General features: G+C 38.9%; 1 protein-coding gene across 3 annotated transcripts in view; it reads left to right on the top strand.

The window, feature by feature from the left end:
• KCNIP4 (potassium voltage-gated channel interacting protein 4) overlaps positions 1–17,437 on the top strand; it is a 393,563-nt gene that overhangs the window by 364,487 nt on the left and 11,639 nt on the right. For all 3 annotated transcript variants that reach the window (XM_054581989.1, XM_054581991.1, XM_054581988.1), the window contains exons 3-4: positions 6,098–6,167; positions 13,182–13,252. In XM_054581989.1, coding sequence (XP_054437964.1) covers positions 6,098–6,167; positions 13,182–13,252 — 141 coding nt within the window. The remainder of the gene's footprint in view (positions 1–6,097; positions 6,168–13,181; positions 13,253–17,437) is intronic.

Genomic DNA, 17,437 nt, shown 5'->3' with positions numbered 1-17,437 from the left:
CAATGAGACTTAAATTCTTATATTAAACAACTTATTTGAAGCTACCTGGCTTTTATGTAGTAGATCTGAGGTTCAAGCCAGTTCTACTTCACTCCAGAGCCCAGGAGCATAGGTCTTTCTCTACAGTATTCTAAATGCTACCTGGCAGAACATACCAGCTGTCGTATGTACATGAAGGCATTTGTGGTATCCACATATCAGCATAACCTCAGGAAATCCAGACATAAGGTAAGGCTCAGCAACCCACTCTGTGGCTTGCGGACAATTCCTCTAACCTCAGCCTCAATCTCTTCACCTTTAAAATGAAGCCACTGAACAGAATTATCTCTGAAGTTGCTTGTTCTTGAATCTGGGATCAAGTTTTTTGAACCATAAGGGCTTCTAGTTATAAGAATGTGGGCCGTTTGCTCATCTGTAAAATGGAGGTAAAGCTGGCATCTATTTATTCACATGAAATAATCCATGGAAACCATTTAACACAATGCTTGCCACATACAAAGTACTCATATGTATCAGCTTGTCGGCAGCATCTTCATTATCATCATCATCATCATCATCATCATGTTGTTATTATAAAAATCACTACTTTATTAGTACTGACATTAGTAATAAATAGCAAAGTATTCATGTACATTCACAATGGATCTTGACCTTCAGGTGCATTGTGACGTTACCTGAAGGGACCGAAAAGAGTCATCAGGGAACACTCTTTAAGGCCGCAAAAGGCAAATGTCTCTTCACCAATTGCCAAGTGAATGGCTGTTATGTGCTAAGAAAATCTCTTTCCACATATATTGCATCCTGATCATGTCATGGTGAAGGGTTTAAAAAGCAATTAAAAGAAAAAAACAACAACACTCTGTGGTCACGACAGATTAATATACCAGCAAACAAAATATCAAGACACTCTACTTCCTTAACATTTGATGGAGTACCTCATTTTAACCTGACGTAAAAACCAGAACCTTTTTCAAAGCACTTTAGTGTCTAGCCATTCATAAAAGAGTAAATTGTGTGTGGTGAGGAGAAAGGTAGAGTAGTCCTTGCTGAACTAAAGACAACAATTTCTCAAAAAATAAAAATAAAAACATTTCCCACAAGTTCTCAAACTACAATTTATAATATATACATTTTTAATCAATGTCCCCAGTTTTAATTGAAGTGGCTACATTTGGCTCTGGGAGCAAACAGACATTGCGTGTCTTTCCAAAGGAAGTATTTCTGCAGGTGGTTTACCAGGAGACCACCTTGCAGTTTTAATGGAAAAATAGATGATAATCCCCACACAGGATAACCTTGCAATTAGTGGAGGCAAGAGTATATGAGTTTTATTTTGCTGAACTTTTATTCCATAAGAGCAAAACCTGAATTTTTTAAACTCATTCCTATCTCCCCAAAGAGCAGAGCAGTGCTTCATGCAGAGAAGTTACTGAATAACTATTTGTTAAAAGAATAAATAAGTGGATGGCTCTGTGAAAAACCATCGCCCAACATTTTACTTAATTTTGATTTCTGAGCTTCATTTCTTCCGCTGTAAATAATTCTTACCTTTTGGGGTTGGTAAAAAATGATCAAACAGATGATGTCTGTAAGAAGGAATAGGGGCTCAGTAAACAGCTGTCATTGCAATCACGTGGCCCTACAGATTGTTGAAAACAGGAATATCACTTTATCCCTTGGAGGGATTTGTGCAAATGCCTCGATGTCCTCTGGCAATTTTCGGAATGACAATTAGATTCATGAGGGAAGCAAATTAATGCTCTTTATTCATGGGATTTGATGTATGTCAAATCCCCATGTGATTATAGACAGCAGCCCCTCTTGATATAAAACTTTCTCATAAACCTGTGGATGTAGCACATAATGGTACAGCCTTTCTGGAAAGCAATGTGACTGTGCAAAGGAAGAGCTTAAACTCCTTGGTCTTGTGAGTCTCCTACTGGGATTAGTCATAAAGAATGAACCGCAGGTGCAGTCACAGATGTATGCACTAGAATATTAATAATATCATTGTTCCTATGTAGTCAAAACTACTGAAATCCTCTTACTATCCAACAATATGGTAAATTCAATGGATACATTATTATACAGCCATTAAAAATCATGACATGGAAAATGGTCAGGATATTTTGTAAAGTTAGAAAAATAAGATACAATATCATATTCTTATATTGTCCCTATTTTATTTGTAGAGCATACTAATATGTGCTTAGATAAATGACCAAAATGATCTTACAGGAGTACAATTATGGGCAACTTTTATTTGCTTTATTTTTTTTTCTGTAGCCAGTATATTTTCACAGAACAACCATTTGTTAATAATCAAACAAAATATCTTTAGAGCATATAATATAGAAGTCATAAGGGCTTATAGAACATTATAGTGTCTTCTTAAAGTATAGAGCCCCCTAAATGCGGGGGCTCTTAGACTGAAGAAACCCTAATGAAAAATGCGTGCTAAGATGTTTAAGCCTGATTTGATATGTTGGCTTGAAAATATCATAATATTAAAATGACACCAGGGGAAAAGACTTGATGCTTCTAAATGATTTGTTGACGGTGATACTAAAGCATCCATGGGAGAACTATTTTGGAACACAGACATTTGGAGTATATTTCAAATAAGGCATCAAGACAGACATTGCAAACAGTTCACCAAATAAATCTGTATTCTTATCTTCTCAGACACATGAGACTTCTTATGATTATCTAGGGTGGACATATTAAGGGATTTCTAACTAACAAAGTAAGAGTGGAAATGATGTGTACTACTTCAAGACCTGGCCCATAAACACCTCCCATGCACACTTCCCAGTGCTCTTGTACTCTTCTTGGGTGAGACAGTCTCAGGGACTTGAGAAGGCACATGTTAAAAATAGCCAAACTTCCATTAGCCTCTCAATAGAAGAACCATCAGCTAATGTGTTTACCCACCCAAGTCTCTTAGATGAGCAAGAAATAGACTACATTCTTTTTAATTCGTTACATATTGAAGGACCTGATTGTTACAGCAGCAAGAGATAACCTACCTAACACAGCCACATTGTCTACTGTGTACACTTAGCTGTGCACATGGCCTGGCCAAATTCATTCTTGATGGAGATACCACTCTTGTGAATAAACCACTCCATGAAAGAGATGGGGAAAAAGGTAGATAATAGTCCATCGGTACCATTTTTAAAATCACTATAGTCCCATAGAATTTGGTTAATTTTTCTCATGTTAAAGTAGTAAAATGCATTGGTTTCCTTTACACTCTCTGGATTGTTATTTCTATCATCTTTTGTCTCATTTTGGATCTTTCTCCTTCTATTTGAATATAGGCCCTGTGAGGGCAAGACCTTTGACTTGCTTATTGCTGATGACACAGTTCCTAGAAAAATTTCTAGAATAATAAGTGGCCAATACCTATTGGTTGAAGATGTAAATTAATGTAATGAATGTGAGATGGATAAAGACAAATTTACCTCATGAGACTTACCACCCTTAAAAATTGACCAGGAGCTTTCAACTGGCAGAGAAAGGATTTTTGTCTGATATAGACATATGATAAAACATAAAATAAATACATATGACAGTCAATTTCTAAATTTTATTTTACATTATAAGATATATTTATCAAATGCTTCTAGCAACCAAAGGCAGCTGACAAATTAGTTGAGTGTAGATGTCTCTTCACTTCCCAACTTCACCCTCCGCTAGCATCGCTTTACTCTGTGGCAGGTTTCCAGCTCTGACCTTGCACAAATTCATCACCTGATGGCAGAGGGCCATCCATTTGCTGCTCTCTTCTTACTCTCCCAAGCAGGTGGTGCCGAGTTAAATAGCCCATAAATCATAATTTCCATGTGTGAAAGGATCTAACTACAAAGTGCTTATTTGCTTTTAAAATTGGTTCTGTTGCTGCGAACTAGATAGAGTCATTTAGTCAAAATTCTGGAGTGATTAGCTACATACATGTCATCTTCGTTTCTTGAGTTATCTGTTGATTATTCATTCCTTTATGGATTAGTCAGGATTCCCCAGAAAAACAGGATCAATTGATGTGTATATATACAGAGAGATATTTATTTTAAGTAATTGGCTCACTATTTATTTTAAGTAATTGTACAAAATTAGCCAGTCCAAAATCTAATGGTGGAGACAGACAAGTTGGAGGCTCAAGAGTTGCAGTTCAAGTTCAAAGGCAATCTGATATACAAACAGAAAGAGGTGGTGTTGCACTTCACATCCAAAGGCTACTGCTAGAGAATTCCCTCTTGCTCAGTAGCCTTTGGTTCCATTCAAGTCTTTGACTGATTAGATTAGGCCCACCCGCTCTAGGGAGGGCCATCTGCTTTACTCAAAGTTTACCTATTTAAATGTAAATCCAAAACCACTTTATGGAAACATCCAGTATAATGTTCGATCAAACAGTTGGGCATCATGGCCCAGAAAAGTTGACATGAAATTAACCTTCACAGTTTGCTTGTTTGTTGTTTCGCTCCTTTGTTTTTACTTTTCTTTTAGTTGGGGGTACGGATTCTCGGGGTCATTATTTCTCCAGGGTTCATCTAATCTAAAACTTGTGGTGACCTGGAAAGTCCCAAACTCACCTTCCAGCTCTCCCAGTGCATAGCTGAGTTAACAGTGCTTTACTCATAAGAGCTTCCAATTGGTTCTGCCTCTACAAATGAAGATACTCAAGTCATAGGTTTACTGTAAAAATTAAGTGGGAGAAATGTACACAGATAAGCTCCCCAAAAGCAAGTTTATATTTAAGTTATTATTTAAAATTGTGTTTATGTATCTGAGGTGTTACTTTTCAAAAAAATGAAAAAACAGAAAATTTCTCATGTGAAGCACAGTACAGTTGTAACTGGCTTATTGGAATAAAGAAAGATCAGACTAATAAGTCAACTTTACTTGTAAGTGGACAATGATTGTAAGGGTTAGGAGAAGCTTTAAAGACCACACCAGACAATTACTGAAGATCCCAGGCACAGTGTCGAGTTCAAACTACACAGAATATTCATCCCTAAAGTGAAAGACGTTAACACACCTTAACACACCCCCAATTCTTCTCCAGGGAATCCTAGGAGAATACCAGGTAGTTTGGAGGTCCTGTGACAACTGACCCAAGGGGGCTCAGGTAACATGGGACTGTTCGTGAGAAGCTAATAAAAAGGCCTAGGCAGAGCTTATCGTTTTCTCAGCTCAGTGCACAGCTAGCAACCCACAGGTGACTTCATGTTGGACTGGCGTGTGGTTGTCAGTTTCCGCTGCCCCAGACTGCTCATGTAATTACAAAGGTGGAGGAAGCTTGGCCCTCACTCCTGTCTAAGGTCAGCTTCTAGTCCTCATTTTCCTCACCCAGACAAACGCCTTCTAGCATCTAATATTCAGTTGCTTGTCCCGAAAATGCCCAATGCACTCTGAGAGGGGTAGCCTTGCCCTACGGTCCCATCAAGCTCTTCAAGGGTCGGAATTCATTACCTTCAGGCCTGTTTCTTTTCAGGCCCTCCTCTTGAGAAATTAAAATAAATCCCCATAAATGTCCCTCATTACAAACCAAGTCATTTTACACTTCTTAATAAACTGTTAACACAAACTAGTAACTGCTACTGGTTGAAACTTCTCAGGCCAGGCTACCTTTGACCCAAAAAAAGCACCCATTTCCTCACTGAACTAAAGATTTTGTAGGTCAGAAAATCTCCAGAGGACCACCCAGATGATTGTTGAGTCATCTAGCACCAAGACCCAGCAAAGACTATGTCAAGCATCTTGCAATATCCTTGCTTTGTGAAAAACAATGTCATTTCTTCTTCCCTGTTTGCTAATAAACATATGTACTCTTACAAGGCGCAGTGTGTTTCTGAATGTATCAGACCAGCTCTGACATTTATAGGCAAAGATTTTTAGATCTGCAATTGTTTTCATTCTGTGAGAACTGAGACAAAGACAACTTTAGAGTGTGCCTTTATTCTCTTTGTAGTAACGGCTACATGGTTAACTTACTTGGTCCAGCTTTACCTAATAGTCAGTTCGTTTTAAAAATGTGCAAAGCATTAGTTTTATGAACACTGTGTTCATATTGCTTCTTTACCACCTTCTCCAGGAATGCCCCAGCGGTGTCGTTAACGAAGAAACCTTCAAAGAGATTTACTCACAATTCTTTCCACAGGGAGGTAAGTACAAATGTGGACTTGTTAAAGTACCCTCAGTTAGAACTATGCTTGCAATCTTTTTTCTTTTCCCCGACTTGGTGCTGCAGTGGCCTGGGGGAGGGGCAATGCAGTAAACATGTAGCTGTTTCTCTTCCCCTTCTCATACACTCTTTCTTGGTCTCTGTGGGACAGCAGGCACTTTAGCCTCATCCCCACGTTTTAAGATTTTCTCAGTGGTTTTGGCTCATGAATACTTGTCCTTTGTTCTTTCTGTGAGGGGGAGTGGTGTTGGCATTGACCTATGTGGCCATTTGGTGAGGTCACTCTCCTTGCGTGTCACCCTTGTATACTAATACCCTGCTGGGCTACTTATGCTTGCAATCCTGAGTTCGCTTTCCTCTTTCCCAGCATGACCATACATCTTTAATCATTATGTAAAAAAATTAATCCAGTATACAAGGGCATATAATTTTCAATATTTCAGAAAAACAAACTCCTTACAAATTGTCACCTGTCCACAAGTTTGCTCTTCAATTTAACACAACAAGCAGTATTACCGTGTGCCTAATATCGTGGATATCGAATACACAACACTTTCTGACTATGATGGCCTGGTCCTCTGCCTTGAAACTTTCATGTGCTTTATAGGTTTCATCCGATTCTCCCAACTCAAAATTAGGACAAATGTAATTATCCTCAATTTACAGATGTGAAATCTGGGGCCTAGAGAAATTAAATGGCTGGCCCAGGGCCACACATCCATTAAGTGGTAAATCTGGGTTAGAACCTAGATTTCTTTGGAGCCTCACGCAGTGTGCTCTCTGCTGTTTCTCTATTTTTCAGTGACTTTACTGTGACAACACCCACCTGAGAAAAATGATACCACTGTAGATAGTATCTTATTTGGAAAGAAAACAGGATTCAAAAATGATAATACATACGTGTTAGAGATGAGTAAAGAGACATGCTGGCCATTGAAACTTTTTGTTTCTCCTTCAACTACCCATCAAGATGTCCAGCTCAAACTTGTCACACAGCCTACTTTGTGCCCAGCTATGTGTGAGGTGTTGGTAATGTAAAAGGAATAAGATGTGACACCTGCCCCAAAAGAGTGTTATGGTCTAGTGTGGCAGATGGACATTATCAAAATAAAGCGTAAGTGTAGGGATAGAGGTTTAAAATCTGCTATCATGGAAGCTCAAGGTAGGACAAGTATAGCAGCTGAAGGAAAAGGAGGAAATGAGCATGAGGCTCTCCAGACAAACCACACCTGAGCTGAGGCAGCCACCCCTTAGGCGACGTCTCACATGGGTTGGACCATGGCGTGCACTACTGCTCACCTTCCAATGACCCTAGAAATGAGTCTCCCTTTTAAACAAATGTGGAATCTAAGGTACAGAGACGTTCATCCATTTCCTTTCCATTATCTTTTTCACTGCTGTCATCTTAAAAAACCCACCACCATCTCACGTCAAAATAACTCAATAGTCTCCAAATTCATCCCTCCGATTCCAACTTTCCTCCCCGCTTACCTACCATGGTCTGTTCTCAACACCAGCTGAGTGCTCCTGCCACATCAGGTCACTGCACTGCTCCACCTTTCCATCACAACCCACGTGGGGACGTACAAGCTGTGGTCGCTGGTCTCCTGTTCCCTCCCCTTCTCCACACTCCCACTGTGCCTGTTGTCTCACCAAGTTCCAGCCACTTTGCCTCCTTAACCGTTCCTCCAAGAAGACTGTGGTGCTGCTGCTTCTGGGCCTTTGAACTTACTGCTCCTTCTGTCTGGAACTCTCTTTTCTCCAATATCCATCTCAATGCCTCACCACATTTGCTTCTATCCAAATGCCACCCTGTCTTAAACTGCACCCATTTAAATGTCCCCATGCCCCTTCCTTTATTCTGTGCTTTAGCACCTGACAGCAGCTCATGATATAGACTATTTAACCTATTTTTTTTGTTATTGCTTATTGTTCTTCCCCCACTACAATGTCATCCCCAAGGGAGCAGTCTGTTTTGTTCACGCTGTTTTCACCGGCTGTGGCACAATGACAACAAGAAGTAGCCCTCGATAGACCCTCACTACGTAAATGAGTGAACACATGGATGGCTGAATGATATCCCCCTCACGCGGTGGCTATAGCACTACGATGGAATAATATCTGTACTAGGCATTTTGAAAGTTTACAACACCTAAATATTTGTTGTTTTATACAAAAATTAGATTTTCTTTCAGTTTTCAACAGAGTTGGTATTAGATATTTCAATGGATTGAAACGATTTTGTACAGGGATTGTCAAAATAGAAATTTTCACAAGATGGCCTTTTAAAAGGAGTTAAATAGAATTCAGTTCTGTGTGACCCATTATTATATGAATTTAGACATGTTGTGGGTGACAACTCCCCACCCCATCTCATCACTGACAGCCCACAGACAGGTTTCACGCATACAGCTAGATTGCAATGGGTCCAGTGTCTGCATTAATAAAGAACTTGGAATATTATTTGATTAACTCATATAAACTCATACATTTCTATATTATTAAAAACCATGGAACATTTTAAGAAAAAATGTATTTATTATATACTTAAGTGTCTGTCAATGTATTAATAGACAATCGTGTCAAAGCACCTAGCACAAATGGAAATCTTCATTTTCTGATCATCTCAAATGAAAGTTATTACATGCTACAAGTTAGGTACAGTTCCATATTAAAAATTTATCTTTATTTGAGAAATAACATTATGGCATTAAAGAATATCTGCATTCCTTTGCAAAGGATTCTTGTTACAAAATCCAAAGGGATTTGGAGAAAAATGACTTTTGTACTCTTAAAATTTCTTTGATTATTCATGCTAATTGAATGCATAAATCAAAAAGTACCAGGTATAATAAATAAAGGAAAGGAAATATTTTAAGGAACAATGAGCTGCCATTAAAAAAATCATAGCATGCATGCAAATTGCATCTTGCAGCATTCCTAGAAAAGAGAAGAAGACCTAAGGAAGAATGTCATCTCCAATGGCAGGCAAATTCATGTGATGGCCACCCTCACACTTCCATGAATCCATTTCTTTGGGTTCCTGATCTGAAAGCAGCACTTTTACCTCCTCATGAGCAGTCACAGTGATGTCTCCATACATCACAGTGTCTCTCCATTTCCTCCAGGAAGATGCTATGTCGCATCTGCAGAACCTCCTGCAATTTATATCGTATTGGGATCTTAGTTTTCTCTATTGCTTAGCGAGATGGTTTACCAAGCCCAGCTTGTTGGGTGTTCTGGATGCCAGCACAGCAGAGTTGAACAGAAGTTTCTTGTTTGTCAGGGATGAAGTCTGACTGCTATAAGACAAACTGAGAAGATGTGGTTTGTTGGATCTCTTACCTGGGTCCTTACAACAATACTTTTTCAACTTCACATACAGTGAAAGCTTGAGAACGGGTGCCCTTAGCGCACTAAGCATTTTTAAAGCTCATAAAAATTGCAGTTTCCTGGGCTACTCCTGCTTATATTGTAAGAATTTTGCACTCTGACTATACTAGGCACCCAATAAACAGCTATTGAAGAAATGAAAGAAGGAGCTCCAGTCAAAAGATTCCAAGTCAACAAATACTTATTGAGCAATGACTGTGTTCAATGTACTTGAGGCCCTTAGATAAGTTTGATGAACATAAATATTTTTCTAATTTTTAAAATAACTCCATCACTGAATATCCAGGAAAATATTTGTAAGAAGTTTCAGGGTGACTTATAAAGGGTTTTCATTGAACAGAAACGGCTATTTGTGTATAGGAACCTGCCTTACCATAGCAACAGTGCCATGCACCATGCACTGCATAGTCAAGTGCATTAAGCTAATTCCATACATTGTGCTTCAAGTCAGGTAAGAAATCGGAATTTGTGATGGGAAGAAGGAAATCAACTAGACTGATTTCAATCCTTTGATATGAAACATCATAATCTAATATTCTGAAATGGGTGTGTATCAACAGTGTTTCAATGAAGGCTTTAACTCATATTGTTATTGGGGTCTGGAAATACTTGGGTTGAGGGCACTGGACTAAGTCAAGAGCCCTCAGTTTGTGGCCAGACTATGCCATCACCAAGGCATGTTTTTCAAGTGGTTTCTTTCTCTGGGTCTCAGGTTGTTTCTCTTTGAAATGTGGAGCAAAATTTTTACAGCATCTATAAAATGTGGAACAAAGTATCCTCGATTTTCTTTCTATTCTAATAATCTTTATTTTAAGAGTTGGTTCTGAGATGTCTTGATTTTATTGCTGACTCTACCATTAACTAACTAGGTCACTGAAGCTAAGTTACTAAAAGTACCTGCATTTCTTTTTTACCTTTGTTAAACAAGATCCCTTCCAAGCCTAAGAACCCATCAATTTTGAGCCCTAACCGTAAAATTTCAAGTTCACAAGTAAAATTATAAGAAACAGAGGCAATCTCGGCATATCAAACTCAGTAGCTATTTTTGTTATGTGTAAGGAAAGGTGAACAATAAGGTCACATGGGGAGAAGAGAGAGTACTATTATATCTTTTGAGCCCTGAACTGCACTGAAATGTAGAATCCAGGATACCCGTTATTCCTTCTTTTAGCGAATGCTTACTGAGTATCTAAGAAAAACACAGTCAGGTGGAACCAGACCTTAGACATTTTGTGGGCAGTCTTCCTTTTCTTCATGAGTCCACCTCTGTGCCCAGCCAAACGCTTCCGGTGCCTCAGCTCCCGCCTCTCGCCTAGTCACAGCAAGTAGTGCTCCTCCCCCTTTTTAAAAGCTTTCAGTGTCTGCAAGCACCTGCCAGAAGTCCAAATGCCACCGGAAACCTCAGTGCCTTTCATTACACAAGTCTACGCATCCCATGTTAGAGTAAACCTTGAAAGTATATGCCCCGCATGTCAAACTTTAAAGCAAGAGCAGATAATTTGAAGAAGAATGGTAATTATGTATGCCCACATTTGTTGAATTAAAAAAAATTTCTCAACATTGCTTGTTCAGAGTCATTAGTCATGGTGAATGCTGCTTGCTAAAGTAAAAGCATTCACCCTGATTATATAGATAGAGTAACAAGAGACCTGCTTAATGAAGCTCATTATAAAATATGCAAAATCTCTTTTTGTTCTCCCTGAAATAAGTTAAACATTCTACTTGTCAGCTCATGTCTCCATAGGGAACTTAATAGTTCTAGAACTCTGTGTAAGAATACTGCTGAGACCAAAACAGCTTTGCGAATAAAAATAGGCTACCCATCCTTCATAACTCTGCAATGGAACTCCATACCAGTTACACTAAGTTGGTTGCAATTAACTCCCTGGTCCCATAGTCAAGGGTTTCTTCTGGCAGACTGTCAATACTCGATGGACATCCACTCTGGATATAATGGCTTTACATATTATTTAGACCCAATTGCAGTACCTGTTTAGTTCATTGAAAACAGCATTGATAATTCATATGTTTAAGCAATTCCTTATATCATACTGAAAGGTAAGGGGGGAAAGAAAATGCCACCATTATTTTGAGAAACTGAGTGTACGATCTATCTCATAAAAGACATGGCCTTCAAAATCGTTTTCCTGAATGCACTGGGATAGCACATTCAGGAAAAATAACCTGTAAGGAGGTATGGGCACTTGAGAGCTAGGAAAGACATTTGCATGACCTCTGACTTCCCTTATTTGGGAGGACAATTCTCTACTCCTGCTACTGTGACTTAGTTTTTTTGACAACCTTTAGAAAAGCAATTCATAAAGTAAAAGGGGAATAGGAGATATTTTGACAAACTTTAAAAAGAAATTCATAAAGCAAAAGGTGAGTAGAAGTTTTGTTAAAAATCCCAATAAAAATAAAGGTTAAAAGTTGTAAAGTAAGAATGGATTTTCAACAGAAGATAGAAGGCTACAGCCAATGAACTAAAAGGTTATACTTTTTTAATATAAAAAAGGTTAAAGTAAAAGGCTGAAGCCCATGAGATGAAACATTTAAAACAGTCAGGTAGATTTGATCAAGGGTCAAGCATAGAAACACTTAAAAATGAAAGCTGCACTAAAAAAAGAAAATAATAAGGAAATGTATATACCTCTAAAATGAGAAAGCAGAAAGCTCAGAGATTAGAGAGGCAAAGGAGAAACAGGAGAAGAGGGAAAGGAGGGATGGAGGGAGGGAGGGAGGAAGGAAGGAAGGAAGGAAGGAAGGAAGGAAGGAAGGAAGGAAGGAAGGAAGGAAGGAAGGAAGGAAGGAAGGATGGATTAGAAGGAAAAAAAACCTACTGGGAGAGAGTCACTAGGCATCATCATAAGACATTGGGACAGAGAGCCTTCCAAAACTGTGTATCATTATTTAAAGCCTTGAATCCCACCCAGGACCCAGGCAGGGCCACTGGGAACCTTTAAGGCCCCATAATCCCCTTCGAACAAGGAGACAGACACTTCTCAAGTCACTGCTGTCTCAACTTTGCTGACTATGGGAGAGCCTGGATTTTTAGTCAGAAAAAACCCAAGTTATGTCCCACTGTACTCCTTATTGACTGTGTGGCTTTGGGCAAGTGTCTCACCTCTCTGAGTCTCAGTAGCTTATCTAAATTGTAAAATTGATAAATGACACTAATAATAGCAATTTGTCTGTGTCCCATTAGTAGTATTTTGATTATTTTACTTCTAGAGATAGTCCCTGCTAAACAATAAGCCATTTCCAAATGGGTCTCACTTAATCCTCCCACCCACCAATGATCCTATTACTTGTCCTAGAATGGAGTCAGGAATATCACCCAAGACTCCCATGTGTCCAGAGCATTCCAGCCAGAAAATTACAGAGATGTCTGTCATCAGTGGCTTCTGTGTGGGTAGCTCACTCCTGTGAATTTCAAATTAGAGTCCTCTACGGAAAGCAGGTGGGAAACTGGGGGAAAAAGCACAGTTAAAGGAGACACAGTAAGTTCTCCTGACTTGGACTTGGACTTGGACATGCTATACAATTCTTCCATAAGCTATTGAAATGCTGACTAAGTGATATTCCCTTTTCAATATTTTAGACTCTACAACATATGCACATTTTCTGTTCAATGCATTTGACACAGACCACAATGGAGCAGTGAGTTTTGAGGTAAGTCTTCCACTTTTTCTTTAATGTGACTTGCTTTTAGACACTAAAAGGGATTTAGTCTTTTTAGTTGGAAAATTCGAGCTTGATTTTTAGTTTTTTTTTTTTTTTTGCTTTTTTAGCTTCTTATTCTTTTTCATTATTATTATGGTTAGAACACTCAACATGAGATCTACCCTCCTAACAAATATTTAAGTGTATAATACATTATTGTTGACTACAGGTATGATGTGGTACAGTAGATCTCTAGAACTTAGTGACCTTGCTTGACTGAAACTTTTTATGCCCATGGACTACTAACTCTCCACTTCCCCTTTCCCCCAACCCCAGGCAATTGCCATTTCTTTCTTTGAGTCAATGACTCTGACTATTTTAGATACTTAATATAAGAGGAATCATGCAATATTTGCATTTCTATGATGGCTTATTTCATTTAGCATGTTGTCCTCAAGGTTCATCCATGCTGTAGCATGTTACAGAATTTCCTTTTTCTTTTTAAGGATGAATGGTATTTCATTGTATGTATATACCACATTTTCTTTATCCATTTGTCCACCCATGGACATTTCATTGTTTCTTCATCTTGGCTAATGTGAATAGAGCTGCAATGAACATGAGAGGGAAATTTGAGTTCCCTATTTCAATTCTTTTGGATAAATATTAGGAAGTGGGATTACTGGATCATATGGTAGTTATATTTTTAGTTTTTTAAAAAGTCTTTGCACTGTTTTCCATAGTGGCTGCACTATTTTTCATTCCTACCAACAGTGTGCAAGTTTTCCAAATCCTCCATGTCTTCATCAACACTTACCATCTTTCAGTTTTTTGATGATAGACATCCTGGTAGGCATCAGGTGACATATTATGATGGTTTTGGTTTGCATTTCCCTGATTACTAGTAACACTGAGCATATTTTAATGTACCTTTGACTATTTGTATGTATTCTTCAAAGAAATAAATGCTTGCTCAAGTCCTCAGCCCATTTTTTAAACTGGGTTACTAGATTTTTTTTTTTTTTTACTATTGAGTTATAGGGGTTTCTTACATATTTTGGAGATAACATCTTATCAGATATACAGTTTGTAAATATTTTCTCCCATTCTATAAGTTGCCTATTCACTTTGTTGTCTCCTTTGCTGCGTACTTTTTAGTTTGATGTAATTCAACTTGTTTATTTGTTTTTTTTTGTTGTCTGTGCTTTTGATGTCACATCCATGACATTGTTGCCAATTCCAATATCATGACATTTCCCCCCATGTTTAATTCTTAGAGTTTTATGGTTTCAGCTGTTAATCCATTTTAAAAGATAATTGTGTACAGTGTAAGAGTCCAATTTCATTCTTTTGGGTGTATATATCCATTTTTCCTAATCCCATTTTGAAGAAACTATCGTTTCCCTTTTCCCATTGTGTATTCTTGGCACCCTTATCAAAAATCAGTTGACTGCATATATATTTCTGAGCTCCCTATTCTGTTCTATTGGTCTATATGTCTGTCGTTATGCCAGTACCATACTGTTTTGATTATTATAAATTTGTAATATATTTTAAATCAGGAAGTGTGGTGCCTTAATAAAAGTTAAATGAATGGCTTTGGGCCATGACTAAATAATAATAAGGGTGACTTGAACATAAGCACTGCAATACTATGACAGTCGATCTGATAATGAAGACTGTGACTAAGTGACAGACTAAGTCACTAAGAGTGGGGAGCGTCTACAGTGTGAAGACGCTGAACAAAAGGATGATTCATGTCCCAGGCAGATGGAGGAGGACCTCACAAGATTTCATCACCGTACTCAGAATGGTGCACAGTTTTTTAAAACATGAATTGTTCTGGAATTTTTCATTTAATATTTCCATACTGTGATTGACCGTGGGTAGCTGAAACCAAGGATAGCAAAACCGTGGATGGGGGGAGGGCAGCTGTAGCTGCTCTTTATTCCAAGAGTCCAGACAGGAAGTGACGAAAGCCTGAGCTAAACTGACGGCCACCGGTGATGAAAAGGACAGGGGCGGGGAGGCAGATCAAAAAGTATTAAAATTGGTAGAATTATATTTTCAACACAACCTGTCATGTTGAGGAGGTAAAGCTCACATATTCATGGCCAGCTCCTGGAAGAAAGGCTTTGTGAAGTCAGGATGAGTAAAGGAAGGCACAACCACCTGGAATGTCCGTCAGCGGCCGGAGGGGCAGGGGCGCGAGGGCAGCAAAGCGCCTCCTCTCCTGTGTGAGGTTCTCCCGCAGCCTGAATGCTACTCAGCTGAAGAGTCTGAGCCAGGAACTGCAACGTGTCCTGCTGCATAACTTAACCAAGAGATATCAACAACAAGAGAAGAGTAGAAGCTGGTGGTGGCTGAGCAGGAGGTGTGGACTGAGAAGACAGCCGTGGTCAGGGCCAGGGCAGTGGCTTTATCTCGGATGCGGCAGCAGCAGTCAGTGGCGGGCACCTACGCTAGAGTGTCATAGGTACCAGACCCGCATTGATGGCAGCTGACAATCACCCCCTGATGATATTGTATTAGTGTTGGCTGCATTTTACCTTCAAGATTAATTCCAGTGCAGCCTTAGTGTAGCTACACTGTAGAAATTGAAGTTCCCAGTTCACCTAATGAAATATTTTGTAGATTGTTTGCAGAGAGTGATCAAGGTGAAAACTACTAGCGATTTCATTACTTGAAATTGCTTATTTGACAGAAACCTACCAACAATTACCTAGAGCACATTGCATTTATTTTCACATGTAAATTTAGTCTGGTGTTAATGATATAAAGTGTGCATAACATCGCTATTATCATATTTATGTAAAATTATGGTTACTATGATGAATGTTGATTGTAATTTGGGAAATTAGTTGTAATGGCTATATACTATAAGCATGCTGGTAAATGTCTTTCTTTTAAAGGCAAACTAATGACTAAATTAACAAATGTTATATTAAAATCAAATTTAACACTAGGATATTATAGTTATTTTTCTGCATTGATTTGCTACCTTGAAGGTCTCTAGAAAACAAAGTGATCAGCAGTGAACGTATTTTGAGTAGCAACAGCATCCCAAGGGTGTGGCAGAGATTGTTCTGACTCGCAATAAAGGGAAATGGACTTTTCTACTTAATTTGCTCAAAGCCTGAAGGACAGAGTCAATGAAACAGGAGGGCTCCTTGATCGAGAAATGACTGAATCTAAACCCCACTTCATTCCCAAGTGGCCGTGAGACCCTGGGCTGAGTAATGTAAACCCTGTGGGCCTCGACGTTCAGGTCTGTAAACTGTCGACAAGCAAAGCTACTTCATAGGATAATGTAAGAATGAACAAGTAACAATGTCAGTCGAAGGCTTGGCTTGGCACCTGGCATGAAATATGGGCTCAATATTTATTAGATATTTACCATAGCACATACTACATTGGAAAGTTTTCTAACAAAGCCAGTGAAGAACGACATTGGTCTTCTTATTAAACAGCAATCTCATATTATTGGACACATTCAAGCAAATGCTAAGGGATTGCTCTGTATGCAATAATGTGAAAGACAGTTTTGCCTCTGATTATACAATAAGCATATATTGCATATCAGTCACTGTACTATGTGTATAAATTTAACATTAATAATAATAGCTACACGCAATAATACTAACTGAACTTTCTTTTGCACTCACTATGCAGCAGGCCTTGTGCTGAGGGAATTACGTAGACTTATTTAATTTTCTTAAGTACTACTGTCTCCTATTCAGCAAATGAATCACAGAGGAGTTACATAACCCGCCCAAGGCCATGCAGAAAGTAGGGAAACCAAGATTCAAACTTGGGCTGTCTGGCCCCCGAATGCAGCTCTTAGCACCTGTACTATCTTGCCTGCGCAGTGCATACAGATCCACAGTCAGATCTGGAACCCACAGAGCCAGAGAGTTTTGTCATTCAGAGTCTTGCAGACTTAGGAATGTAGTGCTGTGCATGAACTTTCTATTTTTAATGTCTCCAGCAGAGTCTGCAGCATGCCACAATCCAATGTGTCATATTTGTGCAGCAAAAATATGACAAATAATCATCGTGGCAGAGACTGCTCCTGATTACTAATGTCCAGGTGCTCCACTCTGTGATCACACGACAAGGCCCTCATCCCTACCTGTCCTGCAGTTGGGGGGCCAAGACCAAGTTTGTACCCAACAGATGTGGGTGGAAGGGACC

Source organism: Pteronotus mesoamericanus, unplaced genomic scaffold (assembly GCF_021234165.1).
Source record: "Pteronotus mesoamericanus isolate MK-2021 breed Mesoamerican mustached bat unplaced genomic scaffold, CSHL_Meso_final contig_68, whole genome shotgun sequence".
In the NCBI taxonomy this organism is placed as follows: Eukaryota; Metazoa; Chordata; class Mammalia; order Chiroptera; family Mormoopidae; genus Pteronotus; species Pteronotus mesoamericanus.
This window is presented reverse-complemented; position numbering and strand designations above follow the sequence as displayed.